Source organism: Sceloporus undulatus, chromosome 3, assembly GCF_019175285.1.
Source record: "Sceloporus undulatus isolate JIND9_A2432 ecotype Alabama chromosome 3, SceUnd_v1.1, whole genome shotgun sequence".
In the NCBI taxonomy this organism is placed as follows: Eukaryota; Metazoa; Chordata; class Lepidosauria; order Squamata; family Phrynosomatidae; genus Sceloporus; species Sceloporus undulatus.
Genome location: NC_056524.1, coordinates 17597018 through 17624778, shown reverse-complemented (window position 1 = coordinate 17624778; position 27761 = coordinate 17597018). Strand labels below are relative to the sequence as shown.

General features: G+C 43.2%; 1 protein-coding gene and 1 non-coding gene across 7 annotated transcripts in view; both read right to left on the bottom strand.

The window, feature by feature from the left end:
* CEP295 (centrosomal protein 295) overlaps positions 1-27761 on the bottom strand; it is a 64870-nt gene that overhangs the window by 7389 nt on the left and 29720 nt on the right. For 5 of the 6 annotated variants that reach the window (XM_042458367.1, XM_042458366.1, XM_042458368.1 and 2 more), the window contains 9 exons: positions 14068-14168; positions 12992-13970; positions 10146-10329; positions 9412-9564; positions 7827-7991; positions 7032-7123; positions 3920-4067; positions 2767-2997; positions 312-466 (listed from right to left, as the gene is read on the bottom strand). In XM_042458367.1, coding sequence (XP_042314301.1) covers positions 312-466; positions 2767-2997; positions 3920-4067; positions 7032-7123; positions 7827-7991; positions 9412-9564; positions 10146-10329; positions 12992-13970; positions 14068-14168 — 2208 coding nt within the window. The remainder of the gene's footprint in view (positions 1-311; positions 467-2766; positions 2998-3919; positions 4068-7031; positions 7124-7826; positions 7992-9411; positions 9565-10145; positions 10330-12991; positions 13971-14067; positions 14169-27761) is intronic. The other variant, XM_042458369.1, reaches the window with a different exon arrangement.
* LOC121927470 lies at positions 4380-4461 on the bottom strand. The gene has a single exon (XR_006103235.1). It is a non-coding gene; the product is annotated as a small nucleolar RNA U2-19 (small nucleolar RNA).

Sequence of the window (27761 nt, the reverse complement as noted above, 5' to 3'; positions counted from 1 at the left end):
ATCTACACAGCACAGAAGTATGGCATACATACATCCTCCAAGCTTCTATATACTGCCTTTCAGAAACTTCCAAAAGGCATTCGCATGTATGCACATGCATCCCCCCCCAAAAAAAAAACCTCCACCCATCACCAACTTCCTAAATAAAACAAGAAACTAGTCACTTCCTGTTGAAATTTTTAAAATTTGGCCCCATGGGTTAGTGTGGCTAATGCCAGGTCTTGGGGGGGTAGTAGATCAGCTCTGACACCTGCCCAAGTTGTCCAACCTTGTTGAAAGAGACCAATGGATTCCTCTCCATTTTACAGTACCTTGCTCAGGTCTTTGCTGCTGTGAGACACTTTACACTGGGAAAAGCTTGAGGAGATACTGAAGTCAGGACTTGGCTCCAAGGATTGAAAAAGCTCACGGTGGAAATTTGGAAAGTGTCTTTCAATATCAGTTGCATTATGTCCTACTGCTGGATCTAAAAATAATTTTAAGAATATTTTGATCAGTGCTAAATTATTGTCAAGATCCTATTTCATGCTTGCACAGTGTAAATCCACACTCACAAAGATGGTTGTAGTAAACCTTTCTACTGCTGAATATTGACACTGGCAGACAATTATTGCAAAATGTGAAATAATGTACAGTATGTGGAAAAACAGTTACACATCATCCACTTTTGTGCAACTAAATGGGTAGAATCCTGTTGGTTACTCCAAACCAGAATATACCCATTGAATCAACTGTTGGCTGCTGAGTCAACACATGGAATTAGAGCCAACTGATTCAATGTCTCTGTTCTAGAAAGAATTAACACTAAAATTCAGGGCCATGTGAAATGGTACAAGTTGTACCTTAACAGCTAAAAAAAGCATAACAATACAGATGAAGGAACTTACTGACACACATGTATGACATCAGCATGATTCTGACCTATGTATTTTATGTGATACATGTCTTTATCTGTCAGTAGAAGGGGGGCACCTCACCCTCCTGTAGCAAACACAGTGAAGGCTCTCTTGAGTCATCACCCCTCTGCACCTCTGAATATGATGGGTGTGGAGTGATCATAGGCAGATTAGAAGACTGGCAAAAGCCAATGTGAGCTAAACCAGGAAAAGGTTTGGGGCTGCTCCCAAGAGCGAGTATAGTGAAACAGAGCAGTGTTTGGAGTTAGTTAAGAGAGTTTTATTTTGCTCTGAGGTGTTTAGCAGCCAAGGAGGCTGGGGAAGACTGCTATGAGGTGCAGTTAGAAAGGGGTTTATGTACCCAAGATGGGGTTGCTCTTTATTGTGCCCTGAGGGGCAAAGAGCCATTGATGCTAGGTTAGGCTGCTGTGAGGACAGTTGGAAAGGGTTTTAGCTACCCTGGATAGGCACAAGGACTGTCCTTAATTAAACCGTTGCAGTGTCCTGTAGGAGACATAATGTTTGGTGAATAGTGGAGTCACAGGCTACCAGAAGGGTTATAAGATACAAAAGATTATTATAGTTTCTGGGAGAACGTGTGTAAGGGAACATATATATAAAGCTATAAAGAAACAATTACAAAGATAAGCTAGAGAAACTGTTAAACTGTGTAACTAATAAAGTATTTATACACCGTATCCATTGTGAACATCATTCGCTAAGAGAGATGAAGCTGTATTCAGCCTGACTTGCAAATAAATTTCTTATTTTGTTTCAACAAGCAGCTGTCTGAAGTGATTTCAGAAACATATTAAAATGCTGCCAACACTGAGTAAAAATATTTAGGTTTAGGACACATTAAATAGTGGGTGTGTGGCTGTCAACGAATAATTTGTGCCAAGCTTTGGGGGGGGGGGGATTGAAGACCCCAAGGGCTGGTACCTACAGAGAGTTATAGTGCAACAGACACTTGAGAGTCCTGTGTTTGAGTCTCATCATGACAAATTGGTGGCAACGGTGGCACTCAGTAATAAAGAGTGAAAGATTTTAAAAAGTTTTTTGTAGGGTGTGTGCATAGCGCTCTGGGGTCTCCTGAGATTCTAATGTGGCCTCCTAGCCTCCGACAGTTGCTCATTCCTGATCTGCTGGTGTGCTCACAGTAGCAGCCCCGAAACCAAGAATTGGGTTGCAACCTCTGGTCCTGGACGGGGTCACACTCTCCGTCAAGGACTGTGTTCGCAGTCTGGGGGTGCTCCTTGACTCGTCGCTCCTGATGTCGAACCAGGTAAATGCGACAGTCAGTAGTGCCTGTTATCAGCTTCGGCTGATACGCCAACTGCGCCCTTTTCTGGAAGGGATCTTGAGACTGTTGTGCACGCGCTGGTAACCTCATGTCTAGATTTCTGTAATGCGCTCTACATGGGGCTACCCTCGTGCTTGGTCCGGAAACTGCAACTAGTACAGAATATGGCAGCCAGAGTAATTTCTGGAACATCCAGGAGGGACCATATTACCCCAGTTATTATTATTATTTATAAAATTATTAATCAACAGTAACTCTAGTAATCATGCCAAGAGAGTTTTCTCATAACAGAGCAAACACATCAATAACCTTGTCCTCTGCCTATAGAACAAAGAATAGAATATGAAGTCGAAGGCTTTGGTGGCTAGCATCCATAGTTTTTTGTGGGGTTTTTCGGGCTAACTCTTCTGGAAGATGACCACATAGTCCGAAAAACCCACAAAAATCTAAAGAATGGGATACTTCAGCAATAGTCAAGAGTGGGAGAGAAAATTGTTTTTTCAAAAAATAAGGAATCGATCTGACTCCTTTTGAATGTTGCTGTTTTCTGTTCCCTAATAACATTACCATAGGAAGACAGAGATGACCAGCTGAAATCTCTTGTATATTTGTCTATGTTTTGTTGAATTTTGCTTTCATTACAGTGCAGCACTTCTCCAAAAGACAGTTGGGAATGAAGAAATTCTGAAGGATCCTGCTGCCTATGCAGTAGAGAAACTGAAGGACTCCAAGCATCATTTGCCTTCTCTTCTATTGAAGAGCTGAAGTGCCTGATCTGTTCCTTGGATGAGCATGGTTCTGCAAGAGACAATACAAATGATGCTCCAGTTTATTACATATTCATTCACAAGCAGATGCTTCCAACTATAAATCAAAAGGGATTTAAAATACATGCTGGGGTATGGAGGCATACTATGCATATTAAATACAGCCTTGTAAAATATATACAGCTATACCTCACTTAACAAAAAAGATGTGTTCCCTGGTATTACTTCTTCAATATAAAACTTGGTATCAAAGGTAAAAGTAACATGAAAATAACAGGGCCTACAAAATAAAAAGAGCACTTCAATATGGTTCAGCAATTTTTTAAATTCAAAACTACCATTATGCACTCATAAAATCAAACAACCAGGTGAGCTAAACTTTGCTTAAGAAAGAAAAACACCAAATCTTCTACAGATCACTCGAAAGCTTCCAAAATACATCCCAGGATGATTTAGTCTTTATCAGCCTCCACTTTTCAGTTCCTTGTTGGTCTATATATCTATGCTCTTTAACATGCTGAAGGTTTAACATGCTGTCTCATAGCTGGTGAGACAGGCATATCTGTTTCCCCCTTTTCTCTTTGTGTTCTCATTCATACATGATCAATAACGGATTTTGGAAGGAGCTGCTCTTTACCTTACCTGATATAGCAGGCAGAGATGACTACAGTAGGATTGGCAAGAGAAAAATCCCAGTCTTTCCCAGCTCAAGCTTTAGACATACACACTGCTACAACCCAACACTAAAAGTCTATGTTTCTCCAGCCCTTCTTCACCATCTTTCCATTGCTGCTGCCACTAAATCACTTCCAGTTAGACAGAGGTCAAGGAGGAAAAAGCAGGTGGAGGCATGAAAAGTCTTAGTAAAAAGGAGTTTGTCAAAGGCTTTGTTAACTGAGGTGTGCCTGTATAACATACCACTTCATTATGTTTTTAGCTTGCAAAAAACTTACCTCTGCTCTCAAGACTTCTGTCTGGGTTGTAACTGGTTGTAATGCTGGCAGGAGAAACAGTAGATGAAGCAAAATATCCACAGGCTACCTGTTGCATAGGCGTCCGTGCATTTAATGAATCAGGAGACCATGCTGTGCGAAGCACTACCTAGGGCAAAAATACATATGCAATATAATGATTAAAAGATAATATAAACCTAAGAGCTTGAAATGTCTAACAGTTTTTGTTCTGAGCTCAGATCAAGTGTAGAAATCTCCATGTATTCAATTGTCAGTACCACTCTGATTCATCATTGCTCAGTACCTCTCTTTCTCACTATGATACATGAAGACACATACACATACATACACACACACACCACCTTCCCCACTTCCCCGACCCAAATTCTACTCACACATTCACTCACCAGTTATACAATGCACTACAAACTCTTATGCTCTCAGTCAGATTTGAATTGCTTCCCAGATCAGTATATAAATCATGCACTATAAGATCAGCTGACCTTTCAGTGCTCAGATTTGGCTATTTCTCATCACAGAGCCACTGAATAAGCAGCTCTCAGAGGAACAGTAAAGCAATTCAAGACAATTTCAATGGCTATTTCTTAAGATAATTTATTTTGTTTCTATTCTAACAGAATGGCTAAGAGGCTAAAATGTTGGCATTTTTAAAAAATGTAAAAATATTCGAAACAATGCCTTATCTTAGAATCATAGAACTGGAAGAGACCTCAGAGGTAATCCAGTCCAACCCTCTGTCATGCAGGAACTGTTGGAAGATTTTTGCATTCTCTTTTCCCCTCCTTAGATAGATAGGGATTTTCTGCATGCAAACTTTCCTCTCTCTCTCTCACATTCAAACTAACCATGTGACTTAGGTCACTCCTCCTCCTTTGGGACTAAAAGACATCATCTCTCAAGATTTTCTCCTCCACTGTGTTTTCCATCTTCCTCCTCTCTCATCTTTCTTTGGAAAGATGGTGAGATAAAGATGATTCTTACTTGAACTATTTACTAGTTAGATTAGGATATAGCTTCTATGTAAATGTAGATTAAAGGCATTAGTAAAGATTTGTTTGAACTTCAAGTTTCTTGTGTTGTTTTTGGAGTCAATCATTTCTGCTACTCTGATAATTTAAAGCTAGACCCTGACAGGCTTGGCTTTGAATTTTTGATATTTAATATTTTTGTTTCCGTATCAAAGGCTGAAGCCTTAGGAAACCAAAGTTGCCCCAGAGGAACACACAGTCAAAGCACCCCCGCAAGGACGTAGCCAAGGGGGGGGGGTGTTCTTGGGGTCCGGACCCCCCCTTCCATTAGAAAAATGAATGGTGTGTGCTGCTGCGCCGCCGCACCCAAGCCCCATTATAATGGGGGCACTTAGTCTGGACCCCCCCTTCCTAAAATACTGGCTACGTCCCTGACCCCCAACAGATGGCCATCCAGCCTTTTTAAAAACCTACAAAGGAGACTTCACCACATTCCAAGGGAGTGGGTTCCACTGTCGTACAGTTCTTACTGTCAGAAATCTCAAAATCTTTTTTATTGGACCATGATGAATAATTTACAATAAAAAATAAAAATAAAATAAATCTAAAGGTGAGGAAGAGAAAATTTTAACATGGTTACAAGTGAGGAAACAGATTACAGAGACCTGTTTAAGTCTGATCTTAGGCCAGGCTATGGTATTAAAACAGCCTTGGTTACCCTGACTGATGACCTGGTCCAGGAGACACAAGAGGAGGAGTGCTACTCTGCTGGGATATAATAATAATAATAATAATAATAATAATAATAATAATAATAATAAATTATTTGCATCCCGCCCCTCTGAGAACAATCGGAGCAGCTAACAAGTTAAAAATACAAGACATATCAAATCCCTAGTACCCTCCCCCCCCTTAAAAAGGTATTAGATCTAATAGAGAATTAAAACCATACAAGTTAAAACTGACCCAAAGGTCAAACAATATCTGGATATTTCAGCAGCTTTTGATTTAGTATCCAATCAGACAGGCTCTGCTGGATGGGACTGGGAAGCATTATGTTACAGTAGTTTCCCTCCTATCTGCAAGCATAGTTCTAGAGTGGCGTTTGGGGACTCATGTTCAGCTCCATAGAGACTGTGCTGTGGAGTGCCACAGGATTCCATCTTGTCTCCCATGCTGTTTAATACCTATATGAAGCTACTGAGGAAAGTAATTTAGATATAGGATTGGCTGTCATCAGTATGTAGGTGACACTTCTTCTTGTCATTGGAATAAGCTAGGGCTGTGCCTGGATGCTGTAATGATAGACAAGGGCCATCAAACTGAAGCTTGATCCCATTAACACACAGCTCTGAGGACTGGAGATTTTGAGGTAGAACAAGGTAAACCACCTGCCCTGGATAGGGTTATACTTTCTCCCTATGGAGGAAGGTACATAGCTTGGCAGTACTCTTAGATCCATCTCTACCACTGAAGGGCCAGGTGGACTCTATGGCTTGGAGTGCTCAAGACCAATGGCTTTTGCTGGAAAGAGATAGCTTTGCTATAGTAGCTTGTGCACTAGTAACCTCCCAATGAAGGCCTTTGGGACCTTAACTAATTTTATCCAATTTGCACATGTACTATGGTTTGTATAATTTTGAATTGTTTCAGCTGGTTTTAAGTTGTCTTGTTTCAAGTAATAAACAATATAATATGCTTGTAGTCTTTTAAAATTAGTGTCATTGTTTTATATTGACCTAAATTGATCTTATTTTACACTGTTCTGAGACTCTAAGATACAGGATGAGATATAAAGAGTCAAATGCTGTAAATATTAAGCAACACTGTATTCTTGCTAATGTTTTGAGTCCTGCAGATAGTTGGAAAATGAAAAGCAAATATGACAGTTCTTGAGGGAAATGTAAAAAAGGAAGCAACATCAAATATACAAAAAAGTTTCACACTTTAGAAGCCTAAAGAACAAAGGATGACCTCCATTATCACAGTTACATGCAAGGCTCAAAAGTAAAACCTCACATTAATAGTATATAAAACAGACATTTTTTTAAAAAAATGGAAACAGACTGGTTTAGAATAAATGCTACACATTACATAAGCTGTAAAGTCTAGTGGTGACTAACCATACTATTTGTTCTAAATGAAGAATCAGAATTTGCTCTTCTTCCCATATTAGCTCCATAACTTCGTAAACCTTGATCCATAAGAGAATGGGCTGAAAACATTAAAGAAAAAAGAATGACTCAGCACAGGAAAACAGCTAGTAAGTCATAATGTACTAATGCTGAAGCTTTAAGTGGTGATTGAATACTTTATACTTTATAAGCCTTTCCTGCTTGTTGATTTCTGACCACATGAAAAAAATATACACTCTGTTCCTTTTTAACAAACTATAATCTTTCACACACAGGTCATGTCCTTGGCAGATTTTGAAATTACAGCATTGTGAAATGCTAGATATTCTCCATAAGTAGAGTGCTTTCAAGGACTTAAAATTATTTACACTAAGAATTAAAATATCTCTAAATTAAAAGACTTGGGAGTTGAAAGTGTTTCGTCAGCCACTTGATTCACTGCGATCTTTGCGAGATTGTTTTTACAGGAAAAATTCAAGGTAGTGGCTTTCACACCTAAATGCCTCCAATCCTTTGGGGGGGGGAATCCTCTGCTCCTCTTCAAAACTGTTATTCTCTTCCTCTATGCTCTTGAGTATAGGACCCATACATCAGAAATTTAAATATTTTGCAGAAGTGATGCCAGAATGTCTTAGCTCCTGGTGACCATGATTAATATGCACAATAGTTGTAGTATATTATTACATGTATGTCTGTGTGGTTATTGTTCATTACCAAATGACGTTAAATATAAGCAATATCATCATAACAGTGACTCATGACTCAAAATGTAACTCTGCTCACCTGAGTCAAGCAAACCATCTGCATCCATAACTGACTTCTCACACCTTGATTCTTGTAACTGGTCCTGACTTGTGCTACAACTTTGTTCATTACCAGCAGTAATTCTTAATATATCTGTTTCTTCATGGAGAAATTCAAGTGGACTTTTGCTAAGCTCCAACTTATCTATTTTAGAAGAGAGTAAAATGTCTTCTGTAAGAGATCCTTCTGTATCCTGAAATTGCCAATTGCTAGTTATCAGAAGCAGTCCCATCATGGCCCCTCTTCAGAAACATTGCCTACTGCAAGTCCTACTTTAAATAATGGTGGCTATTCATTTTTAAAGGTATGATATTGGATTACAGCTCTGGAGACCAGGGTCCAATTCCCATCTTGGCCATGAAACCCACTGGGAGACCTTGGGCAAGTCACATGCTCTCAACTTCAGGGAAGGCAATGGCAAACCTCCTCTGAAAAAATCTTGCCAAGAAAACCTCATGATAGGTTCACCTTAAGGGTGCGGTAAGTAGAAAATGACTTGAAGATACACACACACACACACACACACACGCACGCACTGGCTGGGGTGTCATTCAGAACTGTAATTTCTTTCATGATCTTGCGACCCTTTTGGTACACAACCACTCTGGGCAATGGGACAATATATGGAGAAGAACCAGAGTGTCAAGGCCCCCCTCCCTGGTAAACACAAACATAGAGCACTGTTGAAAAGAAGTCTACTCCTTTTTCCCAGCCAGAAATCAAAGCTCACACTATTTTATAAGCTAATTGTCCCCAAATTGGCACAAGGTTTTCTGGGGGAGAAGAATGAAGAGCAAAACTTGAGGAAAAGTGAACAGAACTGTTCAAACATCTGCAAGCCTAATCTGATAAACCTCACTGTTTTTCAAATCATCCAGGCCAAGGGTAGATATAAGACAAAATATTTAGTTTAACAGGCAGACCCCAAGGTACAGTGATGATGACTCCAGGCTCAAATCTGGAACTAGGGAGGATTTTAGAACTTGCATCATATTGACATTTAGCAAACAGAAGATTCGCCCCTTTTCACTTGCTGCCCCTCACTCCTGGAGGGCCATCACTTCTTTAACTAGCTTCAAAAAGGAGTTGAAAACCATCCTGTTCAGAGAAGCCTTCCCAGGTATTGCATAATTGTCGCTTACTATCTGATGTTCTTTTGTTGCCTGTTTATCGAACCATTTCCTGTATTGCTATGTATTGTATATGTATTATCCTACTTGAGAGTATGTACGTTCCCTGGATGAAGATTAACCTTCCATTTTGAAGCCAAGCCCTCCCTCCAGTCCATCTGCCTTGGTCCAGGCCTCGGAGGTAGAGAGGAACTGCTGGACCTCTTACCCTTTCCTGCCACCACTCCCTTCTCCTTCTGTGTCATGTCTTTTTAGATTGTAAGCCCGAGGGCAGGGAACCGTCTAACTAAAAAGATTGCATGTACAGCGCTGTGTAAATTTACAGCGCTTCATAAATAAAAGTTAATAATAATAATAATAATAAGAAGAAGACATACAACAGAAAGATACAGGAGGTAATACTTTCTGATGAATATTACACTTTTATAATGTACCTGTAGCTGAAAGTATTCCACTCCTTGGTGTGTCAAGTTCTGGTATAATACTAAGTTCATGCTGTTCCAAATCAAGTCCTAGCTTTACTTTTGCCAAAGGCGGTTTTGAAAGTATCAATTTTTGTTCTTTCCCCCCGGTTTTTTGGAATGACTCTGCAAAATAAACATAATTTAGGCTACCAGGAACTGGCATGGCAGAGTAGCTACAAAACTGAACAACAGATTAAGAGTCCCAGTTAAAATTTCATTTTGACTCACTAAGTGGCCATAGGGAAGCCACTGTCTCCAGTATGAGGGCAACTATACTCACCTGACAATACTGTAATAATTTTTGTCACAATTAACTGAATCAAAATAATATTTAAGGTGTGAACAGGACTTAACCATGCCCCCAGTAGGCTATTTTCTTCCCTTTTAAACATCAGGTGCTAATGCCATATTGATCTATTTGTGAAACTTCTTCCAAAAATTACAGAATAAGATTGGCATTAGCAAAACACAAAAAACATAATTCTTTAGGTGAGGAAATGTAGGCATGATTCTGCAGCTAGGTCTATATATAGGTGGAAAGTAGATGAATACATCGAAATACTACTAAAAGTGCCAACATTTACAACTAACCCTTGTTCCAGTCTACAAATTTTCAACAGAGTCAATCTGAGATGAAGAAAGAAGCACATAAACACATATGAAGAAAGGAGGCCAACACTAATGATGTCACCAAAGATCCTTACCGATTTTCCCTGCTGAATCAACATTTTGAAACGCAACTTCCTTTGGAGTTAGGCTATTCAGATCACTAAAGCGAACCTCCTGTTGGTTGTTTCTATTTGCTTCTTTTAAAAGTGATGTCAACAGACTGGAGTTGCTAGTCTCTTGTGCCTGTGTCATCTCTTCATACTTGCTGGACTCTTCTGCCTAATAAGAGGAATTAAAAACGTAAGTATTTTTCCACTTTAAGATATTGCATATACTATCAGCTATGGGTTTTTTGTCTCAAATATATTCCAATGGGTTTAGTTGGTTTTACTTTCAGGAATGCTTACACAAGAAAGAAGTAGAAATAAGAGAGACTTCATTTTTAATCCATCTACTTAAGTCTACTGCCTGCCTTGCTTATCATGCAGATGAGAAATTCTGTTACTAAAAATGCTAAAGTTTGAACCAAGGGTTCCAAAAATGATGAAGAAGAGCTCTGTCATTAAATTATATCAACCTTTATCAGGGATTTCAAAGACAGCTTTATGAACACACTTACATTTCTGAAAATTAATTCAAAATAAAGGGCCAGGATATAAGACTTTTATTCAATAAATCTACTGAAGGAGGGGGTAGCTTAAAAAAAACCTAAAATAAATACTGTAAATTATTAAATAATATGATGGCTTGGCATGGGGAAAAACAAAGAAAAACAAGAAATCTGGGAGGAAATCTTATCAGACATTTTCTCTCAGAATCAGTGAAAAGCTTTCAAATACAGTATTTGAAAATAAAATTGTTAAAACTCTTGAAGTCTACTCTTCAATACTCCTTTTCTGTTTCTGTTGATGACATTTCTATTCAACCAGTCCAGCAAGCTCGTAGTTTTGGTTTTATTTTTGATTCTTCTCTGTCGTGTATCCCTCAGATCCAGACCACAGCCAAGGCTTGTAGATTCTTTTTATACAATATTGCCAAAATCCGACCATATCTCTCCGCCTCTACTGCCAAGATCCTGGTCCATGCCCTAGTGATCTCACAACTTGATTACTGTAACATCCTCCTGGCTGGGCTTCCTCTTTCTCACCTCCGTCCTTTAATCTCTGTTCAGCATTCAGCTGCACGCATTATTACATCCGCCACCGCTCCGACCATATCTCTCCTTTATTATCATCCCTTCACTGGCTCCCCTTCCCCTTCCATATTCAGTATAAGCTCCTGCTGTCGACGTTTAGAGCCCTCCATGGGCTGGCCCCTCCTTATTTATCAGACCTTCTTTCTCCTCACATTCCCATTTGGGCCCTCCGTTCTGGTAGTCAAAGTCTGCTGTCCCCACCCAGGATTTTCTCTGCCCCATCCTAGATCTGTCCCTATTCACTTGCTGCCCTTCACTCCTGGAACCTCTTTCCCCCACGAGCCTCACGGGTCTTCACTTCTTTAACCAGATTCAAAACTGAGTTGAAGACCATCCTGTTCAGAGAAGCGTTCCCAGGCATTGCGTGACTATTATTTGCTATCTGATGTTTTTAATTTGTTGCCTGTTTTATTGAACCCTTTCCTGTGTTGTTATGTATTATTTATATGTATTATGCTATTTTGTCTTAGATTGAACGCCATGGGCAGGTTTACTCTTATCTATTTTATTGTTTGTATGTACAGCGCTGTGCAAATCTACAGTGCTAAATAAATAAAACATAATAATAATAATAATAATAATAATAATAATAATAATAATAATAATAATACCAATGCTGCAAGCATATCTTAAATCCAAAATCAAAGAGTAGCAAAATTAATAATGGCAGTCTTACTAAACAAACAGCATTCTTAGGAACTAATGTTGGAAAAATGTGCAGAACACAGAAAATCTGAGGTGTTTGTTCTGTCAAGGTTATTTCTTCTGCAACACATTGCCATAGCTATAGTACAAACATAGGCCCTGACAACTCAGATTCTTTCACCTCATGCATTATGACATAATTTGATGGAATCTGAGCACACTTGATCAAGGTGGCTGAAAAATTTGTTTCAATATAAGTAAGCCTTCTCATTTTTAATATATGTAAGTTCGTGAAATTCAAGGTAAATGTTGGGAAGTATGGGCATTTTGCAATACTGATTTTGATCAAAAAACTCAGTGTAATGCTAATATTTCCAGGGATGCATAGATGACAGAGATTGCCCAGGATATAAAAAAACAAAGCAAGTTCAGGATAGCATTTTCCTATGACACTTGCAGTCAATCCAAAATAGTTATTTAGAAGCATGTTCAAGATTTAATTTTCAAGTGTGTATAGGATTGTAGACCATATATGGTGCCAAGTAAAGAATTCAAAACTATTTTAAAATTTAACTGGATACCAAAATTTATTTCTAATTGTTTTAATAAAATATAAACTTTCTGAGCTTCTCCCAAGAACTTTTTTGCAATAAATAGTGAAGCATATCTTGCTTTATTTTCTATCTTTCTTCCAGTGGAAGTCCCCAAATAGCATACAACATAGATTAAAACAGAACACTGTATACTTCTAAGGAGAAATAATGAAATTTCTCTTTAGCTTTCTATTCTTTCTTTCATTAAAATAAAGACAACAGTTTAATTTTATGTGCTAAATTAGGCACTGCAAATTTCACTATCTTCAAATTGTATAGGTCAGGTTTGATAGAAATTTTACATCTCTATACAACAGAATTGACTGAAACAATGAGAAGGTAAGTACATTAGCTTCTAAACTTTCAGTCAAGCAACTGTGAGAACACAGTTCAGAACGCAAAGAAAGTTTATAATTCCCTATTAACAACTGCGAAAAGAGAAATTTTCATCTTAAACTGAACTGAAAAGTAGCCAGAATTTCTCCTTATTATGTACTTTAAAACATACCCGTTTAAGAAACTCTTTTAAAGCTTCTTGTTGCCGTTCCATTTGTTGTTTCAGCTGAGCATGCTTCTCCATGAGTAAGTCCTCCTGTATCCTCTGTCGAGAAAGAAGAGCTTCCCGCTGCTCATCCAGCTGCTCCTGAAGTTCTTTCAAGTGCTCTTGCTGAGCTTGGATGCTCTCAGAAGAAGCCAGCATTCGGTCCCTTAATTGCACTATATCAGAATAACCAGAAAAGAATTCACTTCCATTTCTTAATGCCAAGCACTCCTGGGTCTTCTCACTTGCTACAGAGAAAGGCATGGAAGAATCTGGCTGCACAGGAGGAAGGGATGTTTGGTCTAAAGCTGTTCTTATCTTACTCTCAGCAGATATGTGTTGATGCTTTAAGGATGTTGGAAGAAGGGTCTTTTCTACTAGAGGTACATGAGGGACAAGTTTATCAAAGAGCATTTCTGAAGGCTGAGAAGTACTGTCTGCAGATTTAATGAATTGGACATTCTTTGCAAGAGCCACTGGCTGAGGTGGAATGGAAGTATCCTGTGACTTAAATGTAACTGACCCAGGCATCTGATGCAAATCACATGGCTGTGTCACATGTGTCTTCAATGTAGCCAGCTTTTCTTTCTGCTGGTGTGTCAACTGAAAAGTTATTTTATTTTCCTGGGAACACACAGGCTGGATCTGTTTTTCACTTCTGAAATCAAGCACTCCCTCTTTGCCTTTCTGCTCCAATAGCACTTCAGAATGCTCAGGTGGCTTTTGTACAGGAGGATTCTTTGATGGATGATCTGCTGTTAGGTGAACTCTCTGCAACACCTCACGTCTTTGTAATTGTGATGGAAGTAGAGGATCTGATTTTACTGGTACAACTCTGTCAGCAGGACTGAATAATGCTGCAGAAACTGATTGGTATCTTTCTTTTAGCTTGTTCTGATATTCATGCAACTGTTTCCTGGCTTCTTCAATGGATTCTCTGTGGATCCTAAAACAGTGTATATAGATATTTGCTTATTATCTGAGCAACCCACATTTTTCAGAAGCACAGCAGCATTCTAATTCAAAAGAAGAATATCCATTACCTGTTTTGCCTTAGAAGACGTTGCTGATAGTCACGAATCATCTGAATGTGGCTGTCCTCTTTAGAGAAACTGGCTGCCTCAGGATCTATATCCCTTTCAGGCTAAAGGAAAATTAAACAAACAAACAAACAAAAAATCACAGACTATGCAAAAAGAAACTACAGCATTTGTTTTGTAGACCACATTTTTGTCTTGGAGTCACAGAGTACCAGTGTTTAGTAGAGGTCAATCTTCCAAAGCTCCATACTATCTGATACTATATATCTTGCCATTATTTCTTCTACTTTTATGAGTTCTAAGAACTTTATGCACTTTTCTTACATGTCCACTACAAAGTCATATTATATTTTTCCATTCATATAAAGAAACAGAGAAAGTTACAGAAATACAGTGGGGCCTTGTTATCTGCAGACTTGCCATCCACAGATTTAAGTATCTGTGGATGGCAAGCCCCTGCTGTCCCCAGTGGCGGTGCGGCTGATCACAAAACTTTCTGTTTTCATATTATTGTATAACTATAGAGTTGGAACAGATCTAGTTCAACTCCTTTCTGATGCAGGAATTTACAGCTAAAGCATCCGTAAGTACAGTTTAAAAATCTTCCATGAAGAAGGGTATTATACCACCTTCCAGGGTTGTCTATTTCACTACAGAACAGCTTTCACCATTAAAAAGTTCTTCAGAAGCAGAATCTTTCTTGTAATTTGAACATACAGGTTCAGATCCTGTCCTCTGGAAGAACAAGAAAAATCTTACTCCATCTCCCAGGTAACAGCTCTTCAGACATTTGAAGATTGCTATGATATCTTAGGAAAGATTTATACCACTTTCATGTCCTGAGAGTTGTTTTCCCCAAATTAAAATAGTACTCAGGGAATATCTAGCCACACTGCAGAATTAAAGCAGTTTGGCACCACTTTAACTGCCATGGCTGTATCCTACATAATCCTGACATTTGTAACCTTGGAGAGGCACCAGACCTCTCTCATTGACCAGACTGAATACCACACCAAACTACAAATCTAAGGAATCTGTAGGATAGAAAGGAACGTTGGGTACTTACTGTGACACGTTCATTTCCTGCAAAGAAGGGTCCTGTCCTCCTGTAATCTGGGTTTAGCTCCTCCTATTTGCTCCTGTAGGCAGGGACAATAAACAAAAGACCGGCCCCTATATAGGGAGGAGCTAGCCCCCCTGAGCCTCAGTCAATAACAAGCCAAGCGACTAGTAAGGTAATCAAGGAACTGAACTTTAGTAACATCAGCTAAGGGTTAGCTAGAACACCTTAGAAAAAACTAGTCCAAGAACAAACAAGAACTCAGAAAAACCAATCCAGCAACAACAAGAAGAACCAGGCAGGTCGACCAACAGGCAGGCAGGGTCGGAGGCTGCAGGCAGCACCCGGGTGGGCAGGATGCCAGGACCCTTCTCTGCAGGAAATGAACGTGTCACGGTAAGTACCCAACGTTCCTTTTCCCAGCAGAGAGGGTCCTGTCCTCCTGTAATCTGGGATTTACAAAAGCCCTCTCGAACTGGGAGGGAGGTGCTGCTAGGAGACTGTGGCCCCCGACACAATCTGTTGGAGGAACCTCCTTTCAAATGACGCCTCAGCGGACTGAGGCACGTCCAGTTTGTAATGTCTTATGAAGGTCGAAGGCGACTTCCATGTGGCCACCCTGCAAATATCTGACAGGGAGGTGCTAGTGGTCAAGACTGCAGAGGTAGATGCACTCCTGGTTGAGTGCACCATCAACCCCTCGGGTGGAGTGAGATCAAGAGTTCAGTAGCTCTTTTGAATACAAGACCTGATTCACCTACTCAGAGTCGAGACTGGTACCCTGCACCCCAAAGAGCCCAGGCGAAAGGAAAAGAACATCTCAGATGACCTTAAGGTTGAAGTCCTCTTGATGTAGATTTTGAGGGCTCTGCACCCATCCAATGTGTGCCAGGTCTTTTCCAAGTCCTTCTTAGGATCAGGTCAGAATGAAAGCAGGAGAATGTCCTGTGACACCTGAAAGGCTGAGTTGACCCTAGGCACGAAGGTAGGGTCTGGACGAAGGCACACTGAGACAGGCCTAAAAATACACAAGTCTTTACGTACCGACAGGGCCCCAGCTCTGACACCCATCTGGCGGAGGGAATAGCCGTGAGGAAGATGACCTTGAGGGAGAGGTGTTTGAGGAAGGCCTCCCAAAGGGACTTGATCGGCCCAACCGTCAGAGCCTTTAAGACCGTGTTCACATCCCAAGATGGAAAACGATGTCTGGTGGGCAGGCCCTGTTGGAAACTTACCTCAACAGCCTCTTAATGTGAGGATGGCTGCCATTCTAGCTGCTCTCGTATGGAGTAGAAACGACATGATGGCAGACACCTGCCTTATAATCATATTGGGTCAAGTCTCTTCTTAATGTCACCTTGGATGAACTATAGCAGGTCAGCCACTGAAAACCTGAAGCAGTTGATGAGAACTTGCCTAAGCAGTGGATTATGTGATCAATCAAAATAGAACCTGATCTAATCTGGACCTATGGCAGCTTCCACCCGATCACTGATCACCTTGTCAACTGGTTATAGCAATGAAGGTGATATTAAGGTGATTTCATTTGTAGTAATTAAGACTTACCACTCTGAAAGAGGAATGTTAATGTCTGACCTCCAATTAAAATTTTAAAACAATGTACAGTTCTTTACTGGTACATCTGTGAACCTGTATAAAATAAGACTAATGGACAGGTTGCTCACCTGTAACTGTGTTTCTTCGAGTGGTCATCTGCGAATTCACACAAATGGGTTATTTCTGCGCATGCGCAGCAAACTCGGAAACTTCTAGAATCTCTGGGCAGAAAGTCATGCAACTTTCTGCAGTCTCTTTGCAACTTTTTGGCGGTAGCCCCGCCCATCCCGTATATAAGCCCTGGTGGCCCGCTCTCCTTCAGTTCCGAATGAGCCGCTAATCAGCGCGGCAGTAAGCGTTGTTAATGAGCAGACACTGAGGGGATGGATGGGTGGATTTGTGTGAATTCGCAGATGACCACTCGAAGAAACACAGTTACAGGTGAGCAACCTATCCTTCTTCTTCGTGGTCTCTGCGAATCACACAAATGGGTTAGACTAGCGAGCTGTAGTCAGTGGAGGAGGGAGTGTCAAAATTTGAACAATAAACAATCAACAATAAAGTATGTAAACCAAACAACTGTGTGATTTATTAACAGTGCAAAGGTCTCAATAATAATAATAATAATAATAATAATAATAATAATAATAAGTTTTATTTATACCCCGCCCTTCCATTAAAAAATGATCAGGGCGGCTTACAAGATTTATAAAAACATTACAATACAGGTTAAAATCCAATATAACAGTTAAAAACATTATTACAAGAACAGGAACAGGAAAACAATAAAATGGGAAATACACGTATCAGGGGCAAAGTGAGACATCAATCCGGGTCAAAGAGAGGGGGAGAAGATGGGAGAAAGGGGGCAGGAAAATAAATAGACAAATTAAGGTGGGAAGGCCAACCGAAACAAGTATGTTTTCAACTGTTTTTTAAAAACAGCTAACGAGGTGGCGGTGCGAAGCTCTGCAGGGAGCTTATTCCATAGGGAGGGGGCAGCAATAGTAAAAGCCCTCTGTGAGGTCCGTATATAGTTGGATCTAGGGACCTCCTATAGTTTACTCCCGGAAGTTCTGAGTGTGCGAGGCGGATTATATGGGGAGAGGCGGTCCTCTAAGTACCCTGGGCCCAAGTCAATGAAGAGCAGAGAGTAACACTGCCCTCCCAAAAGCTGCATTATGTCTGGCCCTGGCGTCCAGCCTATAGTGCTTGATAAATGTTGATGGCTGGGACCAGGCAGCAGCTTTACATACATCCTCAAGCGAGATCCCTGTCAAAAAGGCTGAGGATGCTGCCACCGCCCTTGTTGCGTGGGCTCTAACCCGGCCTGGTAAGGGCTTACCCTCCAGTTCGTAGCAGAGGGAAATGGTGTTGGACACCCACTTGGAGAACCTCTGTGGTGAAACAGGTAGCCCTATTTTGGCTTCAGAGTAACATACAAACAGTCTCTCCGAACGCCTAGAAGTGGAAGTTCTGTCTAAATAGAACGCCAGCACCCTGCGGACATCCAGGGCGTGGAGCTGGCGTTCATAGTCCGTGGTCGGGTTAGGAGCCAAGGTGGGCAAAACAATGTCCTGGTTCATATGGAAAACAGACACCATCTTTGGTAAAAAAGTGATGTCCGTACGAAGCACAACCTTGTCTCTATGAAATCGGAGAAAGGGTTGGTCCATCCTGAGGGCGCACAGTTCACTAGCCCGGCGGGCTGATGTGATGGCTACAAGGAAGGCCGTTTTCCACGTCAGGAGTCTCAAGTCCGTGGTGGCTAGAGGTTCAAACGGCTTAGATACTAATCGAGCCAAAACAATGTCCAAGCTCCACTGCGGTGGAGGGTTTAGCGCAGGTGGGTGCAAATTATTAAATCCCTTTAGAAATCTTTTTATGAGGGGATTTCTAAATAGAGAAGGTTTGTTCTGAAACAAGTAGTGGGAAGAAATGGCTGACAGGTATCCCTTAATAGAGCTTAAAGAGAGGCCTGCCTCGGCCAATGTCATGAGGAAGTCCAGGACTACTGGAATGGAAACACTGGATGGTAGAATGTCCTTGGCATGTAAAAAGGTGAGAAAATTGTCCCATTTGTATGCATAGGATCTTTGCGTAGATGGTCTCTGAGCTGCCCTAATTATGTCCTGTACGCCTGGTGGAAGAGAAGTCAAGATCGAATCCTCCATGCCACCAATGGGAGAGAATGCATCTCTGGATGGTGAACTTGTCCGTCGTGGAGGGAGAGTAGGTCGGCCCGGTGCCGTAGGCGAAGATGGTCTTGGGCCCGTTGGAGCAGAGGGGCAAACCATGGTTGCCTGGGCCACCACGGAGTGATCAGAATTGCATCCGTGGAGTCCATTAGCATCTTTGCTAGTACTCTGGTCACCAGTGGAAAGGGGGGGAACGCGTACAGGAAGCGGTTTGTCCATTGAAATTGGAAGGCGTTTCCCAGAGAGCCTGGTGCACGAACCCGTGAACAGTAACTGGTCAGTTGGGCATTGCTGGGGAAAGCAAATAGGTCCACCGACGGTGTGCCCCAGCGCTGGAAAAGGCAGGAGACTACGTCTGGGTGTAGTTTCCATTCGTGGCATGTCGTCTGAGATCTGCTCAGCTGGTCTGCCAAGTCGTTTTCGTCTCCTGGAAGATGAATGCACTGGAGCATGACGCTGTGTCGAATGCACCATTCCCAGATTCGAAGTGTGATGCGTAAGAGAGTCCTTGATCTCGTACCTCCTTGTTTGTTGAGGTAATACATGGTCGTGGTGTTGTCTGTTAGGAGGAGTACCACTTTGTGGGAGAGCAGATTCTGGAACGCTCTTAGTGATTTTTCCACCGCCAGCATCTCTAGTGCGTTGATGTGGAGGTTGGACTCCTTGCGGTTCCACCTGTCTTTGACGGTCAGACCCACCGCGTGGGCTCCCCATCCCTGCAGAGATGCATCTGTAGTCAGTTATCTCTGGTTGGGGAGGAGTGAAGGGCATACCGGAGCAGACGTTGACTGGCTGGAGCCACCATCTCAGGGAAGACTGGACCCTTCTTGGGATGGTGAGAATCTTTCCTGGTCGGTCCCTCACGGGATCGAAGACTGAGAGGAACCAAGACTGTACTGGTCTGAGGCGGAGTCTTGCCCAAGGTGTAACAAAGGTTGTGGAGGCTAGATGACCCATTGCTACTTGCACCACACGGGCTGGTAAGTGTCTGTATCGTAGGCAAGCCCGTATAGCCGTTGCCAGAGTTTGAAATCTGGATAGCGGGTAGGCTTTGGCTGACTCTGAGTCCAATAGTGTTCCTATAAAGTCGATCTGTCTGGACGGAGTCAAGTGTGATTTTTCGAGATTGACTCGAAGGCCCAGTGACGTCAGAAGACTTTGTGCAAAGTCCATTTGATGGCGGAGGGACTCTTTTGACGGTGCAGTGAACAGCCAGTCGTCCAGGTAAGGGAAGACTACGATACCATGCTGACGAAGATAAGCCACGACGGGGGCCATGCATTTCGTGAAGACCCTCGGCGCCGAAGACAGACCAAACGGAAGGACCTTGTACTGAAAGAAATCTGTTCCGACGGTAAAGGCGAGGAATCTTCGATGACTGTCTCGTATCGAAATATGAAAATAGGCGTCCTTCAGGTCGAGCGTAGCGAACCAGGAGTCCTTCTGTAAGAGTGGTAAAATAGAAGCGAGAGTTACCATCCTGAAGCGTTTGTAGACTATGAAGGAATTTAGTGCTCGCAAGTCCAAAATAGGCCTAAGGCCCTCAGGTTTTTTAGGGACAATAAAGTACTTAGAAAAGAAGCAGTATCGGGCCTGTGAAGGGTGTACGGGCTCGATAGCGCCCTTGTCCAGGAGAGAGCGCACTTCGTCGAGAAGGGTGTCCGAGGGGACGGTGGTAATAATGGCTCCGGTAGTGGGGAGCTGAGAAAACTCTAGGGCATAACCCGCTCGAACTATGTTAAGGGCCCAAGAGTCAGTAGTGATGGATGCCCAGGTTTTAAAGAAGGGCTGTAGGCTGTTTGCCGGGGAAGTGACGAAGTGCGCAGGAGAACTTCAGAACCTTTTCTTGCCTCTGATGTCTTTCTTTTTGTAGCCCTGCTGGTAACGGTTTTGAGGTTGTTGGCGACGGTCTTGATGGGAAGGAGAACGAGGCCGGCCGCCTTGATGACCAGGGTCCTGGGGCTGGAACTGTCGTTCTGGCTGGTGGGAGCGTTGTTGACCGTGATGGAACCATCCACGTTGGCCACTGTAGCGTTGCCTTTGAGGTCTAGAGCTGGAGGCAGACATGCCATGCTTTCTGGCTGCTGTTTTCATTCTGTACCTAAAGCTCAGCTTTTCATCAGTCTCTTTATTGAACAGGCCGGAATTATCGAAAGGCATGTCCTCAATCGCAGCTTTGGCCTGTGGGGTTAGATCAGATGAACGCAGCCAGGCATAGCGTCAAAGAGCCACGGAGCCCGAAAGAATTTTGGAGGAGCAATCCGTGGAATGTCTCGCCGAGATGATCTGCTGGCCTCCAACGGAGTGAACCTCATTCCGAATCGCTGTCAAGATCCTCTTTTTGTCATCTGGGAGATCATTGATGACGGGGTCCATCCGTTCCATGAGGAGCTGAACATAAGCTCCCATACAGGCCGCATAGTTGGCAATTTTTATGTCGAGGGCGGCTGAGGCATAAAATTTTTTCGCCAAACCGTCAATCTTTTTACTCTCCTTGTCCATAGGTGAAGAGGAGGGACGAGCAGCAAAGGAGGTTTGGGAGCCTTCCACTATTGCCGAATTAGGTTTGGGGTGATTGAACAGCCAAGCCGGCCCTGAAGGATTAACCCTGTACAGGTTCTCTATCTTCCTGGACGTAGAAGCTATAGACGCTGGCGTGTCCCACGATCTCTTGGCGATTTTTTCTAGGGATGGTAAGAACGCCAGGGATGGTGGAGCGGGAGCACAACCATGGATCCGGCGTTCCACCGGATCGAGGGCGTTGTCGTCCGGATGGGACACCTCTAACTTGAGTGCGTCGGCCATTCTGATAATCTTATCAGAGAAGGCGCGGACATCGTCGGTAAGAGATGGGACATCTGGTAAACCAAAGGCCAAGGGCTGTTCCGGGTCCAGCTGGATAGATGGTGACACAGATCGGGAGCGGGACCCCGAAGGAGACCTGCTGTCTCTGCGGCTTACAGGTGACGGCTCTCTGATTGGAGAAGGACGTCTTATAGGCTCTTCCGACCTCTCACGGATGGGACGGCGTTGCGGAGAGTGAGGCCTCACTCTAGTCGGGCCGGGAATCCTCCGGCGCAGATGGTCTGCGTCTACTGGGAGTAAATACTGACCAGTCTGGTAGTCGTAGATGAGGTCAGGGTAAGTATCAAAAAGGGCCTTATCCAGTTGATCATATGATGGGGAGCGGTCCCGGCGGCCCTTGTCGAGGGCTTCGTCGGCCTCAGTTCCCAATGTGGCCCTGTCTCTTATCGGAGGTGGAGACTTGTCTCGTCTAGCACGGGTTGGTGAAATTCTGCACCGTCTAGAACGGGATGGTGATGGAGACAGTTGCCTCTGTCTCTGTGGTGAAATTGGTGCATCTGAGTCCGGTATTTCGCCCTCGGACTCCGATGAGTTGTCCAGGTTAACTATCTGCAAATCTGGCTCCTGGACGGTGAGGTGCGAAGAGATCAAAACCCTCGGCTCTAGGGGCGGAGGTGCCGAAACAGAGGAAAGCTCCGGGATGGGAGTCGTCACGGGCTGGGGATCCGGTGGAGGCACCGACACGGTGTTTGGTGGGCCCTTGCGTCTAGTCTTTGGCGGTGGGGACGCCGACCTAGCTCGCCTGGAGTCTTGGCCCTCCTTTGGTGGTTTAGGGGGCTTTTGCTTGTCGGGATGAGCCCTCTTTGAGGCTTTGTCCGCCTTTGTCTTTGGGGCCTCAGAAGTGGACGGCTGAGTCTTGGATGTTGTAGGTCTAAAGACCTTGTCGTATAGAGACGCCTTAAGTTTTTGGTCTCTATTCTTTAGGGCCTGAGCCGTCATGGCCTTGCAGTGCTTGCAAGATCCCGGGACGTGGCCCTCCCCCAGGCACAGGACGCATTTGTCATGGCCGTCCGACATGGGGAATTTGACCCCGCAATTTATACATTGCTTGAAAGAAGCCATTAGGTCAGGGGTAGTACCTCTCCGACAAGCAGGGCTTTGAGGAGTGGTCAAGGCCGGTCTGTGGTCTGAACGAGAGAGGAGATAACAGAACAAGTCCAAACGTAATCCAAAGAATAGTCAAGTCCAGTCCAGTTGGTCAAATGTCCAATTGGTCAGAGATTCTAAGACGGTACAACAGAGTGCAGTTCCTTGAGCTGCTTGCGCGGCGGAATGAAGGAACTGAAGGAGAGCGGGCCACCAGGGGCTTATATACGGGATGGGCGGGGCTACCGCCAAAAAGTTGCAAAGAGACTGCAGAAAGTTACATGACTTTCTGCCCAGAGATTCTAGAAGTTTCCGAGTTTGCTGCGCATGCGCAGAAATAACCCATTTGTGTGATTCGCAGAGACCACGAAGAAGAACCCATGGTTAGGCAAAGAAGACACTGGATTAACCTTTATCTCGCAGACATTGGTGAGTCCATGCAGAAGCGTGGAGGCACTCTGTGTTAACAGGGCATGTGGTCAGAATTAAGTCTGATTTCTTTTGAGGATGAACTTGTCTAGAGACTTCAAAAATCACCTCAATTCCATGTAGCAGACTATCATCAACCTGTATGAAGGCTGAGGGGTCTCGCGGCTAAATGAACTGCTGATTAAGGAGTCATGAAATGGGAACAGGGGGCTTGGCAAGGATAGCCCTCTGGTATCTAATTTCGAGGAGAGAATTTTCTCCACAAAAGGGATCTGTCAAAGGAACACAAACCTAAATTTAAAATAGTATAGTGGGCCCTCGATATGGAGTTGGATTTAGGACTTTGCATGGATACTAAATCCATGGAAGCTCAAGGCACATAAAATATAATCGCATAGTAAAATGGAGTCTCCTATATAAAATAGTAAAATCATAGTTTGCTGTGTTGTATTCTTGTTTTGTTTGTTTTTTGGAATAGATAGATAGATAGATAGATAGATAGATAGATAGATAGATAGATAGATAGATAGAAGCTGTGGGCATATAGGTGGCTGGTGTAAGTCTCTATATGGAGCTGTATGGTATATTAAATCTGAGCATTTTTGCTAGCAGAAAACAAGGCATAGGCACTAGGAAGTCCGTTTTTCCAGCCCCAAAAGGTAGTAACAATGGTGTTGTTTGGACCAGACCATGCCATGAAAACCCAATCAGGGATAAGACACTCACCCACACAGCAGCTAACCTTATAACCATAAAATCATAGAATCATGGAGTTGGATGAGACCACAAGGGCCATCAAGTCCAACCCCCTGGCATGCAGGAAATCACAATCAAAGCATGCCCAACAATATGCAAAGGAATCTTGTAGCACCCTGAGACCACTAAAGAAAAGAGATTAGCAGCATGAACCTTCATGGCCTTGAGCCCAATTCATCATATGTATGATAGATCCTGTTACAATAGGCTTTCCAAGCCAGGCAACAGTTGAATGGCAAGCCCATCAGCAGGCATTCTTATTTAAAATTTAACAATCTAGACAAGGTAAGATGTAATTGTGATTTTTGTGGCAGACCCCTCAGGGCTCTGTAGGATGTCTGAATGGGATTTGAAGCAACCCCTTAGTAGAGAAACCTGATTATATTGTTTTAAAACACTCATGGAGGAAGGGGAGTTTCTCCCCCCATGGAGAGGAGTCTGTCTGTTTTGATAAGAATTTTTCTTAACCCCCTGTATTAGTGAGAACCATCTCATGGAAGAAACTGTATTTTTTTTTTTAGTTTCTTCCCTTTAACAGACATCTCTCCAAGAAAGAAGGGAAGGCAAGGGGAGCCACATCTTTTGAGGCTAGCTGACTGAGGTTCACTGTGTTTTATAACAGGAACATAATCCTTTTGCCACTAAAATGGAGTTTGGTTGGTCACCTTAATCCAATATATCTTATCACCTCATATGAGATGTTTTTACCAAAGATCCTCAATGCATGTAAGCATTAGAGGTCTGCTGAGTGACCAGAGACCTTCTCCTTGCTTGAGTCACCCTGTTTATTAGCATTTAAATGAATCTGTATTGCTAAAGCTTATGCTCTTAATGAGAAGTGCTATGGCTGATAACAGTTTGCACAAAGGAGGTAGAACCATGTGCTCATCCTATGTCTTTGGCTGTTCCACCTAAGGCAAAAAAGGCTCTGGACCTAATGGAGACAGTGATGGAGGCCCATGAGGAGGCAAGAAAAGTCATCATGTGGCTTTTATGGCTAGCCCCTCCCTTGAAGAATTAGTTTCCAGGCATCTTCTCTAGCCTGGAAAAAGGAGAGAGGGGTGAGCAGAAACAGCACAACTCAAACCTCATGTGCTAACATTAATAAAATGAACACCAGAAAGGTTAACCAGTATCTCTTGTAAATCTGAGCCCACAGCCCTGTTGATGTGGGGGCTCTCTCCTCCTTTATTTGCCCCATCAAGGGAGGCTGCCTGGGCAGTGGCTTATTCCAAGCACTGAGGAAACTGCTCTTAAGTTAGCAGTGACTGAAGACCATTGCTAATCATGGGTAGATAGCTGCATATGGCCTGTAGTGTAGCCCTGATACTCACAGGGCACTTTGTTTTATTTATGTTTAAAACAGCCCCAACTTCAAGCTGGGGTTTACAGCTTAGCCCTTTTAATTTCAGGCAGGCTTTACAGTAACCTGGCTGCATGATAGAAGCTAGCTTGGTCCTCAACTCCCTCCCACTTGCATAGGTAGCTGGGAAGGGCAGAGGGACTGCTGTGGGACATGGCTCTACATTTACCGGAGGTAAGTCTGTGTCCTGAGAAAGGATAATCTCTGATGGAAAGGAGAGGCCAAGCGCTCAAACTTTTCTCTCAAGAGTGCCACGGTTTGGGGCAGACAAACACAATTGGGGGTGAAGGGAACTCTCCACCCATGATATCCACAAATGGTTTACCCCTTTTTGTTGTTGTAATTTTTGGGGAGGGAACACAGGAGGATTTGTATCCATGTGGTCTCTCAAAGAATCCTTGGGTTGGAAGAGATCCCAAGAGCCATCCAGTCCAACCCCATTCTGCCATGCAGGAACTCTCAATCAAAGCATTCCCAATAGATGGCCCTCCAGCCTCTGTTTAGAAGTGGGTGGCAGAGGCCATGCTCTCTCTGGGGTGGACATGAAGCCATTTTGTGCTTTTTTGTGGGATGCTCTGTGGCAGCCAAAAAGACCATTTTAAAGTTGGAAGCTTCAGCTCCTGCTGGGCCAAGTCCAGCTTCCTTTACAGCCATGTGTCTGTGCAACACAGAGGAGGAATCCTCTGCCTCCTTACACACCATCTCATTATAAGAATTCAAAAGGAATGTGCAGGAGCCCTGGCAACACCACCATGTGTTTCCCAGTCTGCAAAAGGATCCCCCACACCTGTTAGGGTCTTGGGTGCCATTGGGGCCAGAGATGGGAAGGAAGGGGGAGACCAAGGGTTAATGCCCCAATCTGCCCTCCTGGCAGAGTCCCAAACCTTATGCTAGGCATAGTGCCTGCAATGGCCATGGCAGAGGCCTCATGGCAATGCCTGCCCTGAGCAAGGGCATTAGATCTGGCAAAGGTTCTTTGGTGGCTAGAGAGAGAGGGCCCCTGGTACTCACCATTCTCATGTGACTTCTGGCTGGCTTGCCTCTCTGACCTTGGCCATTTCAGGCTGGGCAGAGGTGATGCAGAGAAATCCTTTGCCATGGCTTTTGGCTGGCCTGTCCTCTGAACTCTGGCTGGGCAGAGATGCTGAGGAGGGAAGTTTCCATGACTTCTGGCCAGTTTCCTCACTGATCCCTGGCCTTAAACAGGCTGGACAGAGGTGATGTGGAGAAACAGAGACATGGAGGGGATACCCCTCACCATCTCTTCCCACGGCTCCCATGTGCTGCAATGCTGTTTGCAGAAATCTCCTGTGCTCCCACCATGAAAGGGGGCAGCTTTGGAGGAGAGGGAGAGTCATTGGCAAAGCCAAGACCTTTCTCCAATCCTGGGAGCCCTTGCCATTTTAAGTCTTCTTCATGCTTCCAACTCTGTAGTGCAGAAGTTGCAGAGCAACAGCAAACACATCCCAATGGGTCTCCCTCTGAAGCCAGCTCCCTCTGTTGAGCTGGCAGACCCTGAGCTAGGGAAGCCTGGGTTAAGGATGGCCCTTCACCCATGGTCTCAGGGTCCTCTGCCATAGCCACCACCAAGGAAGGGGGGAAAGGCAGGAGAGAGGAGAAGAAGGGAAGGCCAAGAAAACTCTCAAACCGCTTTCGTAGAAAGGAAAAACTTTGCTGGCTCGAAGAGAACATCCTGCTAGGAGCATAGGCAGGAACAAGACTGAGGCTCAGGGGGGCTAGCTCCTCCCTATATAGGGGCCAGTATTTTGTTTATTGTCCCTGCCTACAGGAGCAAATAGGAGGAGCTAAACCCAGATTACAGGAGGACAGGACCCTCTCTGCTGGGAAATCAAGGTAGTTAGTGGTGTCAAACTCGTTTAATTATAGTGTGGCTGCATCCTGGGAATATGTTTGCAAATGCAAAGCCTTTGAATATTTTACTTTTTAAAAGGGGTCCTAGATTTAGCCTGTAGTTTTAATGAATCTGACAAAAATATATCTTTTGAATACAGAAGGTTCTTATTCAGCATTCCGAGTTTAACTAAAGCTTACAAATTCTGTTCCTGTAGTACAATCCCAGCTAAGTGTTTATTTTTTAAATAACTAAAATGTTACCTTATCAGAAACCCACATCTGAATGTCTGAAAGAACTCTCCATCTTTTCAGCTTAATACCAAAGGACAAGAGAAGAGTATTCCTCCATTATCTAATGAGGTTACACACCACAATTTATAAGTAACTTTGAAAGATAATGTTACACTCTGCAATCTGTTTTAATATTGTAATAATTTAATTCTGTTTTAATAACACTTTTCTAGTATTTTAATTGCACTGTTTTAATCTTGTAAACCGCTCTGAGTCCCAGTTTTGGGGAAAGGGCGGG